A 22,761-nucleotide genomic window follows, 5' to 3' on the forward strand; every position below is an offset into this window, starting at 1 on the left:
CGGTCCTATTTCTTATTCATACGAGGTTTTAGTGTGCTAGGAGCCAGTCTTTGTCACCCGCCCCCCAATGTCCCATGTCTGCACAGAGTTCTAGTGAGTGTGGAGAGCGTGTTGAGGGAGGACCCCCTTCTTACCACAGTCTGCGCCCGCCACCTCGTTTCCGTATCTGTCCACACACCAGCACGGCCCAGCGCCGCCGCGGCACTGCCTGGGCTTGTAGTAACCGTCCTCGTCACACTGGGGGATGTACTGCCCTGCAAGACACACCGTGATGAGTGACTGGTGCCCCTCCTCGGGTCACTCAGCCAGGCACGCGTGGGCCCGGCCCTGGGCGGGGAGCCGGTGGTGCCCGGAGGACAGAGCAGCTGGGGCCCCGCCCTCGTCGTGAGGAACTGCCACTGTGAGTGTCGTTAGCTGAGAAATCTCCTGTCTTTCCTCTCCTCACTCTGCAAAGGTGCCGTTTTCAGGGGCAGGACACCCAGAACTGGAATCTGACGGATGCCGTAACCCCCAGTCCCCCAGACCAGGTGCATGGCCACCTGCGACCTTCGCTCCCCAGACTGTCATTCCTACACCCCCAGCTCTCCCCACGTCAAGCTGCTGCTTCCTCCAGACCCAGAAGGCTTCATCTCCACAGGAATCTCTTCCTCATCCGGAACCCTCTCCCCTTCCCTCCCTCTTGCAACTGAAAACCTGACTTAAATGTGACCCCTTCCTGGTAAGCAGGAGGGTTTCTGATATATTTCTTCCATCACGTGTGTGTGTGTGTGTGTGTGTGTGTGTCTTACTGCACAGCTTCACCACTATCCTGTGATATCCTCTGGGCACTTTGGATGCTCTTGATTTTCACTGTTACATGAGCAACCCTTAAACTCAGTCTAGTGGGGAAGAGAGACATCTGTTTTCACACCTATAGGATCTAACATAGTCCCGGCACACTGCTAGTGATCATGTCCAGCTAACAATTGAGAAGTGAATTCCCGGTCTTCAGTAACAGTCCAACACTACAATGTAAGAAGCTTCTGGAGATTAGAAGATTTTCCTGTCTTTCCTGACCAATTTTTCTCTCAATAATCAGACACAATATAGTTATTTGGTGAAAAAAAAAGAAAACCAGTGACTAAGAAATGGATAAAATGTGAAACTCTCATCTGGTCTTGCAACAATATGGGCTCATGATTTGGTCCTTTTGAAAAGCTTAAAAATTCTGATATATGAGTAACCAATTTAATTTAAAACTGATTCATTTGAAATATCTGAACTCCTGGTATTTCCATGAGGGACACAGAACATCGCCAACACAGAAAACATGAGAACACCTTCTGTGGATTTAAGGCCAGCAAAAACTGGGAAATTTTTAGCACTATTATCTCTACCTCTTAAAAACCACCATGATTTGCCATATTTGCCATAAAAATGTTAACAGCGAGAGTCAGTGTGACCATTTAACTCATCTCCGGTGCCTGCGCACCTTGGAAGTGGAAGAGCGTCGTCAGAACGAGGCTGGAGCTCGGCCGCGAGACAGCCTGGGGCTGGAGGGCGGGCAGCGCCCGCCTCTCACAGCGCCCAGGCCGCGGGGGAGGGGCACTGCTCTGCAGCGGTGACTTCCACTTTTATGAACATTTTTGTGAACAAAGGTGACTCCTCCCAGCTGGGCGCTAAGTATTTTCATTCTTTGGTAACACTGAATTATCAAAGCCTGGATGTTAATAGATTTGTCACTAATAGACATTGATCAAGTCTAAAACATTTCACCGTTGAAGGTCAGTGGCTTTTCCCACTGGACGTGCTGAACTTCCATCTGTAGACACAAACAAAGCCAGGTACCTGTGAGCAGGACTGTAGGGCATCTTACAAAAGAGGTAAAAGAAACATGATACTTTGTAGCTTTGATCTAATGATGACGATTCACATCTGAAAACGCTGCATTACAAAGTATTAGCCTAATTACTTTGAACTTTGAATTTTCAAGTAATATGTAAAATCTTTTCATGTAAACATACAATATGCTAATTACAAAAACAGCAAATCATAATATAATACAAATTGATTAATCAGATCCAAAAACATAAAGTTACATGTCACTAAATACCCAGGAGCATACATGAAAACAGTAAGAGCAAAACTGTATGTGGTGTTTTATGTTGGATCCTAAAACAGAAAAAAGGACAACTGTGGACAAACTGGTGAAATCCAGACAAAGTCTGAGGCTTAACTAAGAGGACTGTATCGATGTTAATTTCTTAGACTTGACAAACATCCAGCCATCATTCTTGGGAAGTAAGGTGGCTTCAGGGGAGGCTGGGTGAAGGATGTATGAAATTTACATTTGTAAATTTTTGAATCTAAAATTATTCCCAAAAGAGGTTATTTAACAATTGTATGTTTACAGGAATAAAGCAAATAACCATACATAATAGTTTCACAATCTGTCGACAGCCAAGCATTCAAGTATTGCAAGGCTTTGGATAAAATTTGGAATTTATATTCATCCATCATCTTCTACATACATTAACTTACTAAAAGTGAGCTGTAAAAAGCACTGATGAAACACTCTAAAAGGCCTGTTCACCTCTCCTTGAGGTACTCAGGCCACGTGTCACCCTGCCTCTCTCTCTCCCTCGTCTCTGAATACACACATGACATCAACTCTTGAATTGTTACCAACAGAATTAGAATTGAAGTTTCTGCTGATGCTTTAACTTTAGCATTGTTTAAATCTCTTTTTTACTTAATAACTTTCAAAATGAGCATAGCATTAGGGTAGTGAAACACACCTAGCATCTTTCAACAGGTCAGATAATAGAACTAAGTTTAATGGCTTTCCAAAACTTCGTAAGCTTTATTGCTGAAATTCAGTGTGGTCTACCTTTGTGGGATGAACACTGATTTCCTATTGCTGTCTCCCTGGGTTACTGACGTGAGCAGTGAAGGAGTCAGAGAGTGACCTGCTACTCACCCAGAAACTTCTTCACCCCGAGCCGCTTCTGAAGACCGCTGAGCTCCATTTGGCAAGGTGGGTCTGCAACAGCATTAAACATGACCTTAAGGGTTACAGTTAAACAAAGACGGTGTGGGTTCCACATTACCAAAACTAAGAGTCACATGGCTTTAGAAGATATATTACATATTAAGTATTCTGCAAGTAGATACATGTATGTACAATCATAAAATTCACTTACAGGATGGAAAATGGTTCCTTTCATTTCACTGGTCAATCAGCTCATTAAGGTAAACACAGCTGAGGGGCTTCTGCCTCAACAGCTCCCTGGTTACGTTTTCCTCACATAGAAGAGTTTCTATGATCGAGAGAAACAGCACTGCACTCAAATATGATCCAGGAAACAGTTAATGTTTCCGAGGAATTTCAGAGGTGCTGTTATAAGTTCTGACACTGAGTAATGTGGACAGGCTTTGGTCTTAGCTGCGCCCAGATGCTTCAACAATACATGCAATTGGGAAACAGGACGTAATATACAGTAACTTCTGAGAAGTCATCTTTTAAAAAATAAACAAGACTTTAAACCAATTTGGAAATAAGTATTTGTCTACTTTTCCAAACTCTTTCAAACCTACTGGAGAATATTTTCAGAAGCGTAAAATTCTAAACAGAAACAATGTAGCTTGGCTTGTCTTATTATATATAATTATACACATTCTTCCATATAATACATACTTTATATGAAAATAGTTTAATGCTTTACACTCATATTCTAAAAACTTGATATTAATACTTGCTATATAAAACTATCACAAACCATTGAAAGAGCAAAACAATATTTATTTTGCTACACTACAACTTTTTAAGGAAAAGCAAGATATAATTAATTCAAATAATTAAAAATTCTTTAGTATAAAGCTCGCAATAGTTACTAAATTTTCATGGAAGCAACAAAGTGGAATGAGGAAATAAGACAAAGAACTTGAAATGTATTTTACAGTTTAATACGTAAGGCCAACAGTGCTTTTTCTAGAGGATCCTAACGTGTGAAGAAAAAGTAATTTGTTTGAAAAACCTGACTCTTGATTAGCAACCTCACTGAATAACCTCAGGACAGCCCCACCAGCTCTGTGTGAGGGGCGTGCAATGCTTCCAGAGAAGTCATGGTAGATCAGGCTGTTCCACATACAGCACGGGAGTGTGGAATACCTTTCCTCCCCTCTGCTTCTGGCCTTCCACTCAGAAGTACGCGGAGGGCCTGACTGAGATTTCATAGGTCGTGAAACGCACTTGCAAAGAACTGATGCAGATGGAAGGGCAGGGAGGTGGCCAAGAGCATGAAGGTCTGGACACGGTGAGATGTGAACGCTCGGTGTAGGGCATCAGCACAGACTTACACACAAGATTTATTTCCCATCATCTTCCGATGTTTTTACTTTATGGGAAATTCTGACTTTATCTGCTTAAAGGTGTATGAAAATCATGAGTTATCGAATATAGGCTTTAATTCAGTCATTGAATTTACAAGTAATGAATCCCAACACTTGTTTTAAAAGACAAGAAAAAAAGAATTAAAATCTTCTACTAGTTAATTTAAAAAAAAAAGCTGTTTTCAAAAATAACATTCTTCATTGTTTTGCATTCTGAATTGAAAAACTCAAATCCTTATACTGGAACCATTCACACATTACCTGAATGTCATATCATGAATTGATAGTTTTCCATACAATGATAACAATGCATTCTTATTTTCCCACACAATTCTGAGCTGAATGTCACTGGGAAAATAAATAAGGAAATACCTACATGTGCACAATAGGAATATACACATGTGTCCTTCCCACACTCACAGCTAGTCACTTTTAGGAAGGTGCATTTCCATTGTCAAATGCAGACAACTGGAGTCACAGCTGAAAAGGGGCGGACGCTGCAGAGGTCTGGGGATGACCAAGTGGGCAGCGCATCCTCTGCAGGGTAGGGGAGCCCCTCTCAGGGGCTGCTCCCCTGTTCCCTGTCCTCACACTTTATGGCCCGCACAGCCTCTGACAGGATGAACAACACTCCCTGTGCTTAACATCTTGCCTTAAACAGGAAAATGTCTTTCGTAGCAGTGGTGCAGTTGGTCCCTGTCCCTGTGGCCAAATGCGTGACCCACTCTAAGGATGCACTGCTCCCACCTGTCGGCATACCGTTGGCTGAAGTGAGACTTGCTGGGGTGACCTGTACTGAACGGGACTTGCCAACAGGCTGCACAGGGACGTCTCTCCGCATTTTATGTCTGACCTTGCAAAGTCTGCATATAGCGGTAAAGCTGCTGGAGGCAGAACTTTCAAATCCCAGTCCCTGTGCTCCTCCCGCCACGTGAAGGTGTTTGGGGCCAGTGCGCGCCAGTCCGCAGCCGTGAGATGGGGTAATTAAACTTTCACAGGCTATGTGGGTAATAAATGATTTTACGTATCTCAAAAACTAGCTGGGCCTGAGTAAATGTTAATTTTCTTTCTCTTCCTGGATCTTACACAACAAGACTTTAAATGAAATAAATGGATTTACTGTTTTGGGTGGGGGCGTAGAATACACTTTACGAAAGTCAGTTACTAACACCCAAGGTAACAAAAATCCCCAAGTAATATTCCTCCTACGCCTGTTTCATGATTAGTTAGAAAGAAGAATTACACAAGCCAAAATCATAGCCATTTTGTACCACTTAACTCTCAGGATTTCAGAATGTTAGTCATGGAAACAAATTTGTAGTTTAATTAAAGTTAAAACATTTTTTCCATTGAAAAACTGTAAGTATTTCACTGGCTTAAGACTTTATATTCTCAACCTCTGATTAAACTATTGAAATGAATCTTAATTTTATATTTTTGAAAGGTACTTTTCAAAAAACACTTTCATTTTTCTGGTATTTTCCAACAACCATACAACTATGGTCTTGATTGCAGTTTTAAGTCAACCTGGATCAGTAACACCCACTTATTCTCTCTCTCTACACACACACACACACACACACACACACACACACATTTTACTCTAATTATAGTAAACTTAAGAATTTGTTGTTTGTATTGAATAAATAAGAAAAACACATTCTTTATAAGGTGAAACATTTGAAGAAAAATGTTTTAAAATTAATGTTTATTCCTTTTCATGAAATTACTTGATGAACTAATTCTGTAACTCGGGAGCTTTTTGGTTTTTTTTTTTTTTTTGTAATGTTTTCTAGCATATTAAAGTAATGCACAGAATTAGCCAAACTCTCCTAAGGTTTTGGGAAGTTGTATAAATCCTTTAACCAGCTTGGGTACCATTAACTAAATTACTTCTACCATATATTAAATGATCTCATAAAATATCTTTATGTGACTATAAGGATTTTAATACTATGGAAGTGAATACATGAAATGTATATAAAGCAGAATCTTTTGGGGACTTTTGATTAGTTCTATAAATATTACTGCAAAATCTAGGAATGTTTTAAGATAAACACATTGATTTCTGCAGTAGAAACATTCAGAGTTATTCAGAATAGTTTTAAATGCTCATGTATAAACACTTGGACATGCTATCATAACAACCAAAGAAAAACTAGAAAACACGTGCCATAATAAAGGACCACATGCCTTTTTATGGCAAGTTCACCTGGATTTACTTTTTTATTCTTTAAGTGATTTAAGTGTAGACTCGTCATTAAAACTAGGATGAAGTTTTCTAGGGGTATTCGGTCACCCTGAAAGCATGTAATAGTAAGTCAGCAAGTGTGTGTGTGTCTGTATGTGAGTGATTGTGTTCATGTGTCTCTGTGTGTGTCTGTGTGTACAATTTAGAATACTCTAACAAATCAAATTTTTTACACTTTGTTTAAAGTAGTTTATAAATAATCTACGCTACAAACCCAGTTTACAGATAAGCATGTTGTCTCTAATTACTAAACTATTACTAATACATGAAAAGGCATTGAGATAGTAAAAATGCCCTAGAGAATGTGCTGGTTTCCTGAAAACCTGAGAACCATCCACAGTTCAAAGCAGCTTGTTCATTCTCTCAGCTGCCAGGAGCTTTAAAATGTAGTGATGATAGCTGACGTGTCACGTCAGACTAATTCCCAATTTGTCTTTCAAAATCAGCATCAGGGTCACACGTATCATTGTTTTCGGAGGTTCCCCAAACCTTCCCGTAATGTCAGTGTTTGGGGCCCTTCCCTCACACACTTGATTTTAATTACCCTCCGGACGACTATACACGCAGGCTCCAGCGTCCTGTTACATTTCGTTTCCTAGTGAAGACGGGCTGTCAAGGACAGCCGCTGCTTTGCCTCTCCAGGGAATCGGGACTCCGTCTTTGCTAATGAATTTTTATAAAGCTAAGTTATCTTAAAAGTTTGAAAGATCATTTTAAAATCAAATACATAAAAATAACTTTATGGTGAAAGCTATGGTTCATTCAAGTCATTTAAAAAGATCACAAAACAGAACATTAAACTCCACAGCATAGAGATGAAAATCCCTTTTTACACCGTGGGCAAGACCGACAACAGGTTAATTTAAATGACTACCTTTAGCATCTATGTTCTCCTATCCCGATGTCCTTCTTGGTGGCTCATGATGGAGACTCTAAGGAAGTGCATCAACAGAGCACATTAATTACGGTTTTTTATCTCCTTCAGCGTGTGTAGCATCCCTGGCTGAGTTATGCTGTTCAGGCTTACCTGCTCTTTTGTTAACCACTCTAGTTAGAAGAATAGCTACCAAAAGAGTGGGGTGAGGCACTACTGTCACTGGGAGGACCGAGCACGTGGGGGCTGTACCTTGCTGTCTCTGGAAGCAGGCGCACCACTCGTTGTTGGAGATGCAGTGGTCCCGGTACGTGTCACAGGAGTTGAAGAAAGCCTCCGCGCATGGCTCGTTTTTGTCCAGGTACATGCTGCCCAGCTCTGACGGGTCCAGGAGCAGGTCGTAGTTGGTGTCCAGTCTGTTGAACATCCAGCCAAGTGAATCCTTACAAATTGGCAAAATACTGGTATCAAATCCTAAAGGCAAAGACAGAAAAAAAAGATGAGCTAAATCTGGATGTCACCATCAGCATGCAAACACCATGGTGCCACGCGGGTTCCCTCCAGGCACCTGCTCCCAGTTGGCTCCAGAGTAAAGGGACAGAGTCACACACACCTGGCAGGAGAGTTGTGAGGACTAACCAACCAGGACAGAAAGCTTCAGGACTAGTTAGTCATTTGCTCAGTGGCAGGTCCTACTGTCATTATATTATAGATTTTTTCTTCTTCTTTTTATTGGTCAAGCTTTTCCTGAATAAGCAGGTTATCATGATGAATGGTTCACTAGGTGACATACCTCTAACTGAGTAATATTCATAAAAAAATAAAATTCAGTTTTTAGTCAAAGCAGCGAAATGCCCTTTTAACAGAAGTATGACTGACATATTGTAAATCCCAGCTTCAGCAGTGCTCTGTATCTTGGCAGAACCACAGCAACCCTGACAGCTCACAAGTAACATCCGGAGAAAGAGCCACCACTGTGTAACTTTTGCAGCTCGCGTCTTCCCTCAAGGGCTCTTCTAAGCACGAATCTGCCACGGTGGGCGCAGGGGTGCGCGGGGGGCAGGTCTGTACCCAGCCGCTCGCTCTCCGAGGGCGATCACCTCGCCAGCCACGGGCCCCGCCAGGGTCAGTGTCCCGCAGAGCGGCAGCGGCAGCGGCAGCGTGGGAGGCGTAACCGAGGAACTTACCTTCGACTCTCACGTGTCAGGTTACGCTGGTTTTCACATGTGTTTTGTCATCTGGCTTTTGTCTTATTTGTTACGGTTCACTCATCACAAGTGGCAGGAAAACAATAACTCATTTAACTGGTGTGGAGGAGAGGCTGTCCTTGGAGAGGGTGTGACGGTTGTCTGGAAACTGAGGATCAGACAGACAAGCTTCAGGAGCAGGAGCTAGACAGCAGTTGAACCATTTATGAGCGGAATTCTCCCTCAGGTGCAGTTCCATTTATTTTCTAGTTGTGCACAAACTACTTTTATAATTTAAGTTTGCAAGATGAAGAATAATGGCAGAGAAGATATTTTGCATTTGTAGGATACTTAGGATTACAAATTAAATGGGTATCTACTGTAGGAGATGTAGGACTGAAGACGCTTGCAATCTCGCCACCTTTGCAGGGTTTATCTCAGTAACATCCTCAGAGCTTCCTATCTGTGCGTTGCGGTGCCGGGCAAGGACGTGCAGAGATCAGGCGGTGTCTGTGACGCTTTCATAAAAGCACAGAGAGAAATCCAGTGACTTTCTCACTGTTTGTATTTTCTTTGTAAAACTGTCGGCAGCAACAAACAGAATTCTCCCACTCAACCAAACAGAAAGTAAACGTGAGTGGCCCTTCTATTTACTTCCCAGGTCCTGACCTTGGTTCTGGGAATGCAGGGTTGGAACATGCGGACAAGGACCCTCTTCTCTGAGCTTACTTTCAAAACAGCATGGCTGGAAAACTGGCTGAAGCTATCCCTGACCACCAGAAGTTGTCGAGTGCTCAGGGATTACATGAAGAAAGCCACCTGCAGGAAAAATAAATGCACTAAACTCTGCAAAACCACTCAAAGAACCCGAGTTCTGGGTTGAGGTTTCTGGTGTGGCTTTGACTTTCTCTTCTCTTCCCAAGTTCATCTTATGAAGCACTGAAGGAACTTAAATGCCTTTATGAGCAAATGGTCTGGGGAGACGAGGGGGCACTGGGAGTCAGTGCAGAGGGCCTGCCCTCTCCCTTCACCTCCTTCTGAAGAGCAGAGGGCCCCGCTGCCAGCTTCCTGAGGCTTCCAGGGCATCGCGTAAGGCCTGCCAGTGTCTGTGAGGAGAGGTGGCTGAGCCCCAGGGGAGGCTGGCCTGTCTGCTCTCTGCCTGGTCCTGGTGCTGCCCACGTGGGAGCGGGCGCTGCAGTGCAGCCCAGACGGCTCTGGGGAGGAGCTGGGCCCGGAGGCTCGCTCTCTGCTGAGGTGCCGGGTGGATGAGTCCCAGGGATGCGGGGCTGGAGCAGAAGGCCAGGGTCCACCAGAGCACCTCCTGTCCAGGTCAGCGTGGAGGTGACAGCACACACGCCCTGTGCCTTTCAGGATGGAGAAGAAGGACTGGAGCACTGACACAGTTGACATTAGCTCCGGAAGGAAAATTCCACTCGGGACTGTGGGAGCAGCGTGGATGCCGGGGACCCCTCGTGAGGGCGCCTGTGGGCTGCTCGGATCACACCTTCGCTTGAGCCTCCTTTGAACCGCCACCAGCCTTTAAAATGGGAGACTTAAACTGACCTCCGCCCAGCTTCATGACGACTCACAAACACCATTAGTTTCAGCACGTCCTTCCTCGCTGTTTTTCTCAGGATGGTGTGAAAGAGAAGGGGCCTCACTTCCCATCATGTTTGCAGCTCTACTTTGAGAAGAACTTTTCTACAACCCAGACACCAACATAAAAGAATTTTTCTGAAAATGTGATGTGCACAGGTACCTAGTAAATTTTAGACACAACAGAACTAAAAGTTTATCCTTTGTGTTAAAAAGTAATGAACTTACAGTGCACATGTCTGTTGAGTGATCAGTTAGATGAAATGCGATGTTTTAGATGGAGAATGCCAGGGAAGCTGATTTGGATTCAGGTCACTGGCCTGTCATTAAGTCATTTAATATGTAGATTTAACGTCCACGTCTAGACAATGTGTGGACTTTTAAAGCATGACCTCTATGTTACCCTGGAGATAAAAAACACAGTGAGTTTATGTCATCTGAATGATAGACAAAAAGTTGTGCTACCAGGGTCATTGGCATGATGTTACAGAAAAGGACCAGATATAACATTGTTTTTATCCTCTCAAATGTATACTATTCAATACGATTATCTTGATGCTACAAGTGTAAAATAAAATAAATTTGGAAAAAACTTCTCCTATCTTATTTTAAACTTGTGGAGCAACACACTGTGTGGTGACTGAGAGAGTTCTCAGATGTGCCAGCGCATATTCCCCCTATATAACGCAGAAAAAAACCAGCATGGACGCCCGTGAAGACCAACAGAGCAGGAACCCGGGGCTACCGGGGGTCTGACTGGTGTGGCCACAGTGAAGAATCTGGCTTTCATCCAATTTCTGACGTCGGTGTTGCCTTACGCAGACCAGCCGCTCCAGCTTTCTTATGATTAGAATTTCTATTCTGCTTTACACTATGTTGCATCTTACACTTAAAATGGGTTTCTTCGAGACAGCGTGGCACTGACTCTCACACTATTTCCAAGTCTAACAATCTCTGCCTTTTCTCTGAAGCATTAGAGCCACATGCACTTAATATCATCAATATGGTTGTATTTAAATCTTCCATCTTCCTTTGATTTGATTTTTTCCCTTCTACTATTTATCCCACCGTCTTTTTTTCCATGTGCTTTGTTTTGGGTGGTTTCTGTCACATCTCTTCAGGCACGTGGACTTTCTCTTCCATAGAATCCATTTTTCACTTCATTCGTTGTCCGCTTCCCTACACGTACTATGGGCTGTTCTGTTCCTCTCGTACCTGGTGTCTGTTCACCTTTATCCCACCGTGCGCAGTAACACCGCTTACAACAGCTGTTTAAGGTCCTTGTGTGCTAAGCCCGTCCTCACTGCTGTCTCTGGGTATGGTTTCTGGTACCCAGAAACCTCCCCAAACTGCGGGCCACTGCTTTATGCTTCACAGCGTGCTTGGTAAACATCGGCTAGATGCTGCACATTGTGGATTTTAAATCGTTGATTTGGGGGTTTTGTGGAATTCCTCCCCGTGTTTTTCTCTGTTCTGGCACGAAGCTAAAAACCTGCAAGTCGGCACGACTCTTTGAGGGCAGCTGTCAGGCTCTGTTACGTCAGGTGCAGAGCAGACCTTCATCTGAGGACTGACTTAGTCCCTCTGCCAAAGTGCGTCTTATTTCATCACATGGACGAACAACCATTTCTTCATTCGTTCGCCAGGGATGGACATTCGGCTTGTGGCCAGTGTTGCACTTATAAGTAAACTTTCAATGAACATCCACACGTATTTTTTTTAAACATTTTTTAATTGAGTCATAGACATTTTACAATGTTGTGTCAAGTTCCTTTGTACAGCACAATTTTTCAGTTATACATGAACATACATATATTCATTGTCACATTTTTTTCACTGTGAGCTACCACAAGATCTTGTAAATATTTCCCTGTGCTGTACGGTATAATCTTGCCTATGTATTCTACGTGTCTGTCAGTATCTAAATTTTGAACTCCCAGTCTATCCCTTCCCACCCCATCCACACATATGTTTTAATGTGAACACGTTGTAATTTCTCAAGGAGAAATATCATGAAATGAGACTTCTGTGTCCTGCGACAAGTTCCTATTTCCTTTTATAAAACACTGCCCGGCTGTCCTTCGAAGTGGCTGCACCGTCTTGCGTTCCCACCCCAGTGGACGGGACAGTCAGTTACTCCATCTGCACCAGACCTGGTCCTGCCGTTCACCGTGGCCTTTCTAATAAGGATACAGGAGGCACCTCCTTGTGGACAGGGGTCGGCGTCTCCCCCGTGATGACCAGCATCCAGCTCCTCTCTAGGTGTTCCTAACGTGGCACCTTCTCTGGTGACGCACACGGCGTCTTGCCCACTTTCAGTGGAGGGGGAGTTGCCTCACCACTTTGAGATCTGAGTGTTATTTATATTCTCTTGATGCAAGTCCTTTACCAGACGTGCACTTGCCAGTACTTCCTCCCACTCTGTGGCTTGTCTTTTCATTGGAAAGCAGTAGCTTCTGAAAATGAAACATTTGTAGTTTTGATGAAGTTTGGCATCACTTTTTCCTTTTATGCGTCGTATCCGAGAAATCCCTGCTGACCGAAGGTCACGTGTGTTTGTGCCTGTGTTTTCTTCCATGAGTTTACATAGCCTTAGGCTGTCCACACGGGAGGGCTGACTTCTATGTAAGGTAACAGCTGTCTGGGACCCTCTTCAATGGACTCCACTACTAGACGCAAGTGACAGCTGGGCCTCCCTGACCCCACGCTGGGAGAGGGACTCAGCGAAACTCGGCCAAGAGCAGGGACGGTGTTTCTCACTCACCATGTTTCCCAGCATGCCGCACATGCAGTAGGGTCTTGTGTCAGCCCCTCCAGGACACATGACAACCCTGGGCCTGGGGACTACACAGCCAGCTGGCCGCGGCAGCTCCCTGGAGGGACGCAGATACCCAACTCTGGTTCCCCTGCCTGGTGCCGCCAGGCTCCTCCCCATCACAGAGCCCAGGAGAGGGACACAGATGTGGTCACTCTCCCCGGATCTGCTGCGTGTCCCGTTTTGAATCCTGACATCGACAAGATTCCCGCTGGCTTTGACTCTGAAGCTGCACATCTCAACGTGAACACCAGCCACAAACAGGCATCGCCTACTGTCCCAGTGGACCCCCCATCCTTCCCGGTCCCAGAGAGAAAGACCTGTGAGAACTGCAGTCCAGACACTCGTCAAATCAACCCCAACCCCTTCATGCACTATGAATAATCCTATGCCCCACTTTTCATTCATCCTCCAAAGATATTCAACTCTCAAAGTGCTTCCTGCAATTAACCCACTATATTAAGTGTCTCATTTTTGGCAAGAAAAAGCTAGAAAGGGAAATAACATTTGTGATTGTGTACAATTAACCAGGCACTGTTCTGAGTGTCCCACCCACAAGCTCTCTTTTCATCCACCTCCAAATACAGGAGGGATTGTCCGTCTTAACTAAGTTCATCAGAGATCTGAAAGCAAGCAATAAAAATATTCAAGTACAAGTACTGGGGGGACAGACGTGGACACGAATCAAAAAGTCAATACTGAAGGATCTGGAGCAAATCTTTCCCCACCCCAGGTATGAATACAGGGGCAAATATACTTTATTATTTCTTTAACTAAGATCAGGCATCCTACTTACTCTCAAGGTATCAAAAAATTAACTTCTGTCAAAAATTTAAACAATAATTCTGGAGACAAGCCAGAGAGGACACTGACGGCAGGGGGATACCACAGTTTCTCTGGGGGCTTCCTAAGAAGAAGGACGTGGACGTAGCCATCACACGTTCACAGTTATCATGTCTCTCTGCAAAAACTGACTTAACAAGAATTACTGTATTCTTTAAGGATGTCAAGACCCAGAAATACAAATAAGGGCTTACAGAAAACTCCCTGATGAGAAGACAAACAGGGCGTTTAGGAAATAGACTGTGGACGCTAAGCCCCCTAGCTAGGTGACTCTGTTAGAAACAGACGTCCGAGGACCTGCAGGTGGGGTCGTGGTGACGGGGGGTCCTCGGGACCGCCTCTGCAGCCAGGATGCTGCCCCCACTCCCTGCCTCCTCTTCCTGCTCTTAGTGCAAATGCTTCGGTCTTTGAAAGCTCCCCCAAACCAAGCTCATGTTTCAATACATGTCTCTCACATGCATTAAACATGTAATACGTATTTTTTATAAATGAAAAAATATAAAATGAAAAATGTATACAATTATTTATAGCAAGCGTTCTATTTTAGTTTACATTTCCCAATTCTAAGAAATTTAAAAAAAAAACGACTTTGCTGGTTTACACAGATGAAACAATCATGTAAGACTCACCTGGCTCTTATTTTCTTCTTTTATGAATTCGGTTTGCAGTGCGAGACTGAAAATATCCTACTGCCTACTGACAGCTGAGTCAAATTAGAAACAGCTGATCGAGGGAGTGGGTGCCGCGACCTCCAAAACTCTAAGGGCGTCAGAGCTTCTACCTTTGTTTCCGTGTGGTTCTCCTCTTCCCCACTTCTCTCAATACACTGAAATATGTTCCTACTCTTCCAGTTCAACTAGGAGTTAAATGCTGTCTCTAATGGAATATTCCTTTTTCTAACCAGAGTTGTCACAAATGCTGTATCTCTTTGCAAAACACGATACGGGTGTGCTTGGAACTAATAACAATGTTCTGATTTCTGTTGACCATCTAAGTAAAGAATAAAGTTTGAAGTATGTGTTTGATCTAAGTGACTCATTGGAGACAGAGCCCCACGCGAGACACAACGACACGCCAGACTTGGGAACCTTACTGCTTCGCTCCAGCCGCAGGGACGCCCTGCTGTCCGCGTTCTGACCTCCACTCTCGTGAAGGGCCTTGAACCAGTCCCGCAGTCTGCTGGCCACCTCCCTGAGCTCCAGGGCGCTGCACGCTGAAAACAGAGACAACACAGATCCTGAAGAATGACTAGGCATAATACGTAATGTCAGTGCTCATTCTCAAAGACGCCAACAACCAAAGGGCAACAACCACCAAAAGAAAAGATGTAACACAACTGCTAACTGTTTTGCTTTCAAAAACGAAATATGTTTCGACATAAGATGCAATGTAACAAGAACAATTCCTTTAATAAAGGAGTATTATGAGAAGAATTCTGCCTCCACCCTTTGCTGCAATAAAACACACCATTAAGGCTCTTGCTGTTAACATCACATAAGTTGAGTTGTAATATTTACGTGCTGAACACCCGTCATGGGAGGATGGTGGATTATTCGGGGAAATAAAGGATTGAAAACTGCAAATGATTACTTACATATTTATTACCGGCTCCACCTATTACAACAGCTTTCAATTAAAAACCTGCATTAGTACATTCAATATACAGAGGAATTATCAATTATAAACAGAGGCCATTTTTATCTGGTTTAATCCTACATATTTTTTTTGAACACAGAAAAGGAAGAGCTATCTTTTTGACATTAGGAAAGAGTGTAAAATATTTAAGAAAATGGCATATTTCTGCTGTAAAAATAAGGTGTTAGCAAATTCTGACATTTGGAACTTGATTCCTCTTTTAAAAAATATTGTTATTTACCAATATTTATGTTCTTTAAAACAGTTTATGCAATAAAAATAGCAGAATACATTTTATAAATACATATGTATGTGTATCTGTGTGTGAGCCCAATGCTAGAATACAGTATATCAAATTCAGGAGTTTGTCACCAAGATATTTTGAAAATATAAGAAATACTTAATTCCATTGTTACCACAGACCTAACTCCTCTGCAAGTAGCTAACGTGCAGCGTCCTGGACTAAGAGCTTGTTAGCAGAGCTCTTCCTGTGCCTTTTCTGAAAAACAGCGATTTACACGATGGTAAGTGTTATGTGGCGCTTAACATACCTATATACATGATATTACAGGATATATAATGTGACGCGCACAACATGAAGTGCAGCATAGGATAATGCAATAGAATTAAGAGCTTAAGACCACTTCCTACTATTAAAGGAAATAAACTCCAGATTCCTAGGACCCTCCCAGAGCCTAAAGGAGGACGCACAAAAGCAAATCGCTGTGGCATTTCAGGACCCTGGAGGCAAAGAGGAAGATTCTACAAGCTGCATCAGAAACTCACACAGAATAAGGAGTCGATGTCTTCAGACGTTTCAATATTGACACTGACAGGCAGAAAAACAACTGGAAAGTTACTCATATTTTAAACTTGGGATCCTATATCCAGAAAAATCAGGTGGAACCAAAAGTTCAAGATATTTTAAAGAGACAAGATCCCCAGATTAAGCACCCACATGACTTCCCCGGGAGCTGCTGGAAGATGTGACACGGCGGAGACTGGAGATGGGGAGGCCGAGACACAGGCGACAGAAGACCTCACGGAGAAGCGGGGATGTCCAGGAGGACAGGGCCCGCACACGTGCTGGGGGCCAATGTGTGGTGGGGGAGCAGGTCTGAAAGCCGCTGGTCAGGGGTCAGTCACGGAACTCCTCACACTCTTTACCCAGGGGAACCAACGAGCTTCGAGGAGTCAGAGATCAGGTCCGGCTGAGGCTGTGACAGGTGTGCAGCTCCCTCAGCGCGAACAGGACTGTCAGCCCGGTCGCTCTGCACCAACAAACACCTGCTCAGCCCGCAAAGTGCTGCGCGGGAGCCCGGAGCCCACCCGAAGGAAGGGCGTCCTACGCACACAGATGCCGAGACCAGAGACCCGCGTCTCCGGGAGGAAGAGATGGGGCAGCGAGATGGCATCTCCAGTTAGGGGACAGCGACGGGGGAAAGTGGTGTGAGGATCTCTCCTTTCCTTCTGAATCGTGTGCTGATACCTCTGTTGATGGTAATAAATAAATTTAAAAACTTAAATTTCCTTCAAAAATTAACTGCAATGCAGTCTAATCCTTCACCTAGCATTTGTCTTTCTTAAAAATTTTCTTACAGGCACACTCCACACGTACAACTTACGTAAACTGTACAACAGCATTTGTTCGGCACTCCTGTAACAGCGAGGGTGTTGGCAACCCAACTGGCCCTCAGCAGTGGCCGGGGGCCACTAACCTGGGACTTCCACCCCATGCCGCTCTGAGACATCCATACAGTTAAGAAGTTCATCATTAAGAGGAACAGAAAATTTAAAGCAGGACACGCACGTAGATGCAAATGCTCACACACGCATCACACAACTTCCTAATTATAAAGTACAGGCACGTCTCATTCCAGAGCAGGGCTGAGCAACTTTAAAGTATTTCTTTCTTAAAAAGCTCAGTAAGCAACTCCTACAGGCTTTGTAGTTGAGAGACAGGATTCGGGAAGGGACACTATTACACAGACCACAGGAGCCCTGTCTCTGCTGCTCAAAGTCAAAGTCAGGCAAACTGTTTCCAGATCCTCTGACAGACACAGACAGACAGACAGACAGATACACACAGACATCTTAGAGAATGCTCCTCACCAAGGTGAGGTCAGTCTGAGTGTCCTGTGAATTACAGTCACACTAAAAATTTTACATGATAAATTATGGAAGTGAAACCATGAACCTTCAGCATTGCCATCAATCGTGTAGTTTTATTAAAACATAAGCTACAATTTCTGCAGCCGCTAAAGAACACTGATGTTCACAAGAGCATCTGAAACTCCCTGATTCACAGCTACCTTGCGTTTTGAGGACCAGCCTGAGGCTGGGGGTGTTTTATTGAGGCATTTTGTTCAGACACAAGGGGGGACGTGTCCATGGATCAGCCTCCGGTGGCAGCTGGGCAGCAGGGACAGGGGACCCGTCACCCACTGACTCTGCAAAGTAGGAACAACTGAACAGGACCAGGCGACATGGCAGCATCCTGACCAAACAGCCTCGGAGATGACCAGCTGCTGGGTGTCCTTGTCCCACAAAACTGACATAAAGCTGTTTCTGTCCCCAGGCTGAGAGGAGAATGATCATCAGGTGGTGTCAACCCTTTTTAAGCTAAAGTACCTGAATCAACGTACTTGATACTTCAAACACCTGCTGGTCATTTCTACTGATGACATGTCACACTCAACTTGAACTCATCTGTAACATCTAATAATAATATAACCGAAAAGCCTGTTGCAATTCCATGCCTAGAATCACTACTAATCTGTGCTTCTGCAAAGAGCAAGGAGACGGATTATCTGGCTCGTCCAAATACACATGCAGGCTGGCGTCAAACGCGGGCTCCCTGCAGAGTTAACGAGAGGAAACCTCACAGTTCCCAGCGGCCCCGCACTTGGGAGGAAACCACAGACCACCAAGTTCTCTAAGAGAGACAGGGGGAAACTTCACAGCAGCTTCTTGGGACGAAGGGCCCTTATTTAAATCACTCTCTCCATCTGGGATGGGCAGGCTGAGTGCAGCAGTGCACTGTGACCTGCTGGGTCTGAGGACCCGCTGGACCCCACGCCCAACAGGGATGCTCAGCGAGGCTGAGTCCCAGACCACGGGCCAGCGGGCTTGGCCTGTCCCCGCAGCCTCCTTCCTGGACTTGCGGATGGCCTGGCCGCCTTCTTGCTGTGACATGTTCGTCCCTTGGTCTGCACTGACTGTGCCCTAACCTGCCCGTCTGCTGGGACACTGGCACCCCGGACAAGGGCCACCCACAGGACCTCATCTCCAAATGGGCCATCCTCTCCAGAGGGCCCGTCTCCAAATGCAGCCACATCTGGGACCCGGGTCAGGGCCTCCATGCGCACTTGGACCCGACAGCAGGTGTGCGCTGGGCTCGCAGGAATGACCAGAGTCACAGGATGGACAAATCGCCCGAAACCCATGTAGTGCCGGTGAAAACGTTGTATTCAAACGTGTGGTGTCAGAAAAACTTTAAATCTTAATACATTTCTGCATTTCAAACATTAAATATCCTCAAAATGATCCCTCATAATTGTTTACTGAAGAAAGTGATGGAAAGTGAACATTTCCAGGTGCTTATAAGTGGTTTTCTAGTCCCTGCCAGCGTGAGGGAAAACACACTAATTAAATGGTAAATTCCACCACGGCTCACAGGTCTCACGGATCCCAGTTTTGTGAAGTATTACATTTTGTTTCATGAAGGCTCAAAGAGTTTAATAAAACAGAGCTGAAATGTTATGAACAGATTCATTTCTGCATAATTTATCAGGAATTTTAATATGCTTTCAACCAGGAGGCATCTTTAAGAGTGATAAACACAGTATCATCAAAACTACCTTTTCTGTCACAGAACCATATTCCCTGCGACACTGATGCTCCATGCACTACGCACACGGCACTCCACACCCCTCACGTCTGCTGTGAGTCCCTGATCTTCTGCACAGCACAACTGCACTGATGATACACAGGACTTCAAAAGCTATTGGCTGGAAGGATACACAAATCAAAGGAACCTATAGCATTACTTTATTTTAAAAAAATTTTTTTCTTTGAGATTCTCCTTTTGTGGGTCTGACAAATTTGAGACACCCAGAAAATATATTTGATTTGATAATCCATATATTTTGCAAGTATTCTAACAGTTTTCTTTCCTGCTGGATGGTAATTTTACGGTCACATATAAATCTGCAAGCAGTAAAAATAAGTCTTTATCTGATTTGACAGATGAGGTGAAGAAGGCTGATCTATTCAGATTATTATTTTATCTGATAGACTGGCAGATTAATCTTTAATGGCAAAAGACAGACATTAGAGGTCACAGAAGATTAGACAGTAATCAAAAAGTGCATATTTAATCAGATGGATTCCATTCAGGAACCTGCTTTCACTCTTGCATAGTATTAATAGACGGTATGCCTGCTATTAAATCAGTTCCTTCCAGCCATTAAGAGAATCACTGCAGGGTAACAACGAAGCCACATGTGCCAAAGTGGGTACCTTCAGCAATCATCTGAAGTAATAAAAACTGACTGGCTTTGCAAGTTTAACACATGAAAGTCTGAAACAGGCAGAAGAACCTTTAAGTTCACAAAACACTACAAATACATATTTAAGAAAATCTGCTACAGGAAATACTATTTAAATAGTGTAATCAGTTTCTTCCTCACAGAGTAAAAGATACAATTTAATTCTGCATTAGAATAGACCTGCTGTTTGTAGGAAAGTACAATAAAGTGTTGATGAATTTACAGTCCCTGTCCTGGATTCAAAGGTAATTGAGAGTTGTAGAAAAGCACTGTTTTTAAAAATACGTTGACCAAAAAATGGCTAAATTATGCAATATTGTTAACATATAGCTCTATTTTTCTTAATTACCACTTTACTACTATTTAAATATTATGTACACAAACGACATAGGAAGAGTCAGTACTTGTCACGTTTTAATTTGAACCCACACATCAGGAAAAGTCCTCGTGTCCACAAGGCTTCAGCCTTTGTTGAGACCTCAAGAATAAACAGAGGACTTTGATGACCAGCAATAAGTGATGCTATGCACTTTATAGCTTCTTTTTTTTTTTTGCAGTTTGCCTTAAGCAAATAATTTTGTCTTAACAAGGTCATCTGCTTGGAGATTGTTTATTTCTTTGACAATTTACACATAATTAAGAGGAGTTGCCCCCAGATGGGAGATGAGGCTTCTATTCTGCATGAAAATGAGCTAAGTTATTCAGTGATGACTTCTTGTGAAAATATTTATCAAGTGAAGTATTGTTTTTAAAACCTTAAACCCTATTGCTACTACAGACATCAAATGTGAATATATTACATCTGGTACAAAAATTTTAGCAACATTTTAAGAACTAAAATTGGATTATTAGTGTTTCTTATTACAGTTGGTGTGCCTTAGCGTATACACTACTAGGATTAAGGAGAGTCTACTCTCTACAGTTGAACAACTTTGCTACCTTAGTCAAGCTGCGATTAACCTTCACATCTATTAAGTCAGACCATACAAATGTAACCACAAGATTACTACAGTACAATATACACTCTCTGCACGATGCAAAAGATTCGGTGGCCCCAAAATACTCTTTAAAATTCAGGACCTTACCAAAAATTAAAACCACAGCCTATTTAAAGTGAAGATGTGTTAGCACAAATCGTGCTCGCAACACTGACTCAGGGAAGTTTCAGGAGTACACCTGTGTCAGGTGACAAAGTGAATGATAATCCAGCCAGGTGCTCTGGGCAGACAAGCGTCTGTACCGCATTGCTCAGTGTGCCAGGTCACCGGTAAGCTGTCGTCAGGTGGCACCACGTCTGGAGAACGGAAGCCAGTCACAGACTGTCAGGGGCCACGTCACCAGCTGTGGGGTCAGGTGGCCGTGAGTCAGCTGGGAGGAAATGGCGGATTCTGGAGGAAAGAGAGGTTTGCCCACGTCTGCCGCGTGTTCCGGGGACAGGGGCTGTGGTCATGAGCCTCCCCCTTGCAGGGTACAACCTGCTGGAATCTTCAGTGTGAACGCAGGACCTGCTGTGTCCTGCCCAGACGACACTGCACTCCACAGTACCCTTTTGACTACACTCGTTTCTGCTATTTCTTCTCCGGACACTACAGTTTAAGGTGGGACACATAACAGAAAAAAAATTGAATACTTAATGATCGCTTATTTCAACTGTTTTAGTCTTCAGATTAGAAGGAAAGAAGTCCTTCTTACTATCTGTATTCCTTCCCAGAATGTATACATGTTCTAATTCTTGATCCCAGAGAGCACCTGGGTTATACAGTATTTCCTCGGCCCTAAAATCTTCTTCCCATGGGCACTGAGCGTTCCCTTTAGATTTTCTCTGATGTCTTAGTCCCGATGGGATCACAGCACCATGGTGACGCTGGCAACCCAGGACCACCCCTCTCACGTTCTCCGTGGTACCGTGGGGCCTGGAGACGTGGACCCCACCCCAGAAGGCCTGCCCGTGTGTTTCCAGACAAGACCCCCCAGCAGGGACTCCCCGACCCTCAGATGCAGGCGAGAGCAGTGAAGGTGATTATTCCTCCAGCGGAGCACGCCAGCCGGGCGATGTCGTCACGGTGAGAGCTTGCAGCCGCCCCTCCGGGTTCCCTGTTCCTAAGATCCCACATCCCTAGACTGCTGTGTGGCCTAGCATCTCACCTCCTGACAGCAGCATAAACCAGAATCTGCCTTCTTGGACTTCCGTGTCTCTGCCCCTTTCCCTGGAACAGGACCACCTCACACGACCTGAAGTCCCTGCTGTCTGCGGGGTGGGTTCCCAAGCGCTGGGGCACTTCTGCGTGATGACCAGCAAACACGCCATCAGTCCTCGAATGAAGCAAAGCCACTCTGCCCCCCTGAAGATGAGAGTCAGTACAGCACACCCCTGATTACCACGACCTTCTCAACAAATACCTGTTGTTAGTAAATGTATACAAACTTGCTTCTGATACAGAGAGACAAGAAAACCTGCGAATTCAAACGCACTTAGCTGATCTTTCCATCTTACTCCTAATCTCTAGATCCTCCTCTGCTGAGCGTTCATTACCATCCTCTGGCTAATTCGAGAATGAAGGTAACAGCTCAGTCCACGCAGCATCTCAACAGACATCTGAGTTTATTACACTAACCACGAGCCAGAGCCAGAGCCAGAG

The 22,761-nt window shown here is 44.2% G+C and overlaps 1 protein-coding gene across 3 annotated transcripts in view; it reads right to left on the reverse strand.

The window, feature by feature from the left end:
- The window catches only part of SPOCK3 (SPARC (osteonectin), cwcv and kazal like domains proteoglycan 3), a 130,354-nt gene that overhangs the window by 3,663 nt on the left and 103,930 nt on the right, over positions 1 to 22,761 (reverse strand). For all 3 annotated transcript variants that reach the window (XM_072952544.1, XM_072952543.1, XM_072952542.1), the window contains 4 exons: positions 15,031 to 15,150; positions 7,749 to 7,970; positions 2,960 to 3,022; positions 135 to 254 (listed from right to left, as the gene is read on the reverse strand). In XM_072952544.1, coding sequence (XP_072808645.1) covers positions 135 to 254; positions 2,960 to 3,022; positions 7,749 to 7,970; positions 15,031 to 15,150 — 525 coding nt within the window. The remainder of the gene's footprint in view (positions 1 to 134; positions 255 to 2,959; positions 3,023 to 7,748; positions 7,971 to 15,030; positions 15,151 to 22,761) is intronic.

Source organism: Vicugna pacos, chromosome 31, assembly GCF_048564905.1.
Source record: "Vicugna pacos chromosome 31, VicPac4, whole genome shotgun sequence".
NCBI classification, from domain to species: Eukaryota; Metazoa; Chordata; class Mammalia; order Artiodactyla; family Camelidae; genus Vicugna; species Vicugna pacos.